The following is a 2,500-nucleotide window of genomic DNA, read 5'->3' on the forward strand; positions in this document are numbered from 1 at the left end:
AATAATATTTATAATAACAATTGTGATAATGATAAGGATAGGGATAGTAAGAATGATTAATATTATTATTATAATGAAAACGATGATAACAATGATAACCATGTTAATGGTTATCATTGTGATAATGATAATTATAATGATAATAATAATGATAATAATAATAATAATGATAATAATAATAATAATATTAACAATAATATCAATAATAATAATAATAATAATAATAATAATAATAATATTGATGAAAATAGTAGTAGAAGTAATGATTATAATAATGATAATAATAATAGTAATAATATTAATAATAATACTGATGATGATGATAATGATAACAACAACAACAACCACAACAATAATAATAATAATGATAATAATAATAATAATAATAATAATAATAATAAATATTGATGAAAGTAGTAGTAGTAGTAATAATGGTAATAATAATAATAATAATAATAATTATTATTATTATTATTATTATTATTATTATTATAACAACAACAACAATAATAATAACGATAACAATAACAACAACAACAACATTTTTTTTTTTTTTTTTTTTTTTAATAACAGTAAGATGATGATGATGATAATAATAATAATAATGCTTATGATTATAATAATGATAATAATTGATATTATAATGATAATAAAAACGATAATAACGATGATAACATTAATAATGATAATGGTAAAAATAATGATAATAATAATATAATGATAATGATAGTAATAAAGACAATAATGATAATAATGATAATAGTAATGAAGACAACGAGAATAACAATAATTATTATTAGTTTCAATATTATTTTTGTTATTGATGGCATAAATATCATTATCGTTAATAACAATAATAGCAATAATCAGGGTAAGTGTAATTGCAGAGCAAATTGAAGATACGATGATCAGAATGATCAACAAATGTATATGCTATAAAGATAGCAAAAGCAACAGCAACGATGATGATGATAACAATAATGATAATAGTAATGATAATGATAACAAAATAACAACAACAATAAGTAATAGTAATGGTAATAGTAATAATGATAATGATAATGATGTCGATAACAATAATAAGAATAAGAATAACCATGATTATAATGGTAATGATATTGATGATGATGATAATAGTAATATTAATAATAATAATAATGATAATTATAATAATAATAATAATAATAATAATAATAATAATAATAATAATAATAATAATAATAAAAACAGTAATAATGATAATGATGATAATGATGATCATGATGATGATAATATTGATAATAATAACTTAATAATAATAATGATGTGATGAGTATGGTAATAATGATAATAATAATAATGATAATAATAATAATAATAATTCGAACTATGGCATTGCTAATAATGGTGATAATAATGGTAGTAGTAATAAAATAATGATCAATATTAAGATAATTTGTTTCATTCACAGTGAACCGCCACTTTCGTGTTTTGGTAACGCACTGCACGTGTGTTAAAAATGAAAGAGTAAAATCACTGGAGCAGAAAATCTACCCTGCTCCATTTGTTTTCTTTTTCTTCCTCTTCCTCCCTCCTCCCGGCCTCCCTTGACGCTTCCCTCTCCCGCAGGAGGCGGCTGGTGCTGGTGAGCGAGGCGCGCAGCTAACCGAGTACTACGAGTCGCTGCGGAACAACGTGATGTCGCTGCTGGAGCACGTCAAGCTGCCCGGCGGCGGCACGACGGCCCCGAACGAGCGCATTAACCACGACAACTTTGACTCTTACCTCTCCAAGATCCACTCTCTCTGCACCGACAATTACTGCGAAGACAACCGGCCCCTCTACGACAGCGTGCGATCCGCTCTCCATGATTTCACCGTGCCCCCCACGCCCATCTGACATGACTAGGGGTACGCCGGGGCGGCGAGCGCTCCCTCCATGGCCACCGCGAGCGTCCCGCCCACGCATAGCTACTTCCCCACCTCCTTCACCTCCCCGTTCTTCGGAGTGCCGCCTGTCAACACCACCAACATGCCCAACGCGGCAACCATGGGCAACAACATCAGCAACATCAGCAGCAGCAACACGCCAACCTTCACCACCACTAGCAACACCAACAGCAGTGGCAACAACACCAGTAACGGAGCCATGAGTGGCAGCAGGTGACGGGAGCAGTGGCCTCCCCCCCCTTCAGCCTGATCGGGGTTTTATAACTCGTCATATCGGGCTGCAAGCGTCCTTTAGGGCCTCTAGTCAAGAAATATTATGTAAGACTCCCAATGGGACACGGAAGGTCACTATAATTTTTTTTTATTGTCATTATTATCATCTTTATTGTTATTAGCGGGCCAGGCTACGGTGGCCCTAACCGGGATCTGACACAGCCCCAGTCCGGCGGAACCACGTCGTCGGTGTCTGGTGGCTGTGTCCGGGCCCTGAATTGCTTGGCCCTGAGGCCCCAGGCACTGCTCACCTCGTGTTGCCGTTCCCACACCGAGCTTTAACGTCTGCGATGTTAATG

General features: G+C 33.7%; 1 protein-coding gene across 1 annotated transcript in view; it reads left to right on the top strand.

Moving 5' to 3' along the window:
- LOC119579913 (suppression of tumorigenicity 18 protein-like) overlaps nucleotides 1–2,500 on the top strand; it is a 15,030-nt gene that overhangs the window by 11,060 nt on the left and 1,470 nt on the right. Inside the window, exon 6 of the mRNA XM_037927759.1 lies at nucleotides 1,609–2,500. This exon is cut by the window's right edge and continues 1,470 nt beyond it. Within this exon, the coding sequence (XP_037783687.1) occupies nucleotides 1,609–1,878 (270 nt within the window). The 3' untranslated portion in view covers nucleotides 1,879–2,500. The remainder of the gene's footprint in view (nucleotides 1–1,608) is intronic.

This window comes from Penaeus monodon, chromosome 13 (genome assembly GCF_015228065.2).
Source record: "Penaeus monodon isolate SGIC_2016 chromosome 13, NSTDA_Pmon_1, whole genome shotgun sequence".
Lineage (NCBI taxonomy): Eukaryota > Metazoa > Arthropoda > Malacostraca > Decapoda > Penaeidae > Penaeus > Penaeus monodon.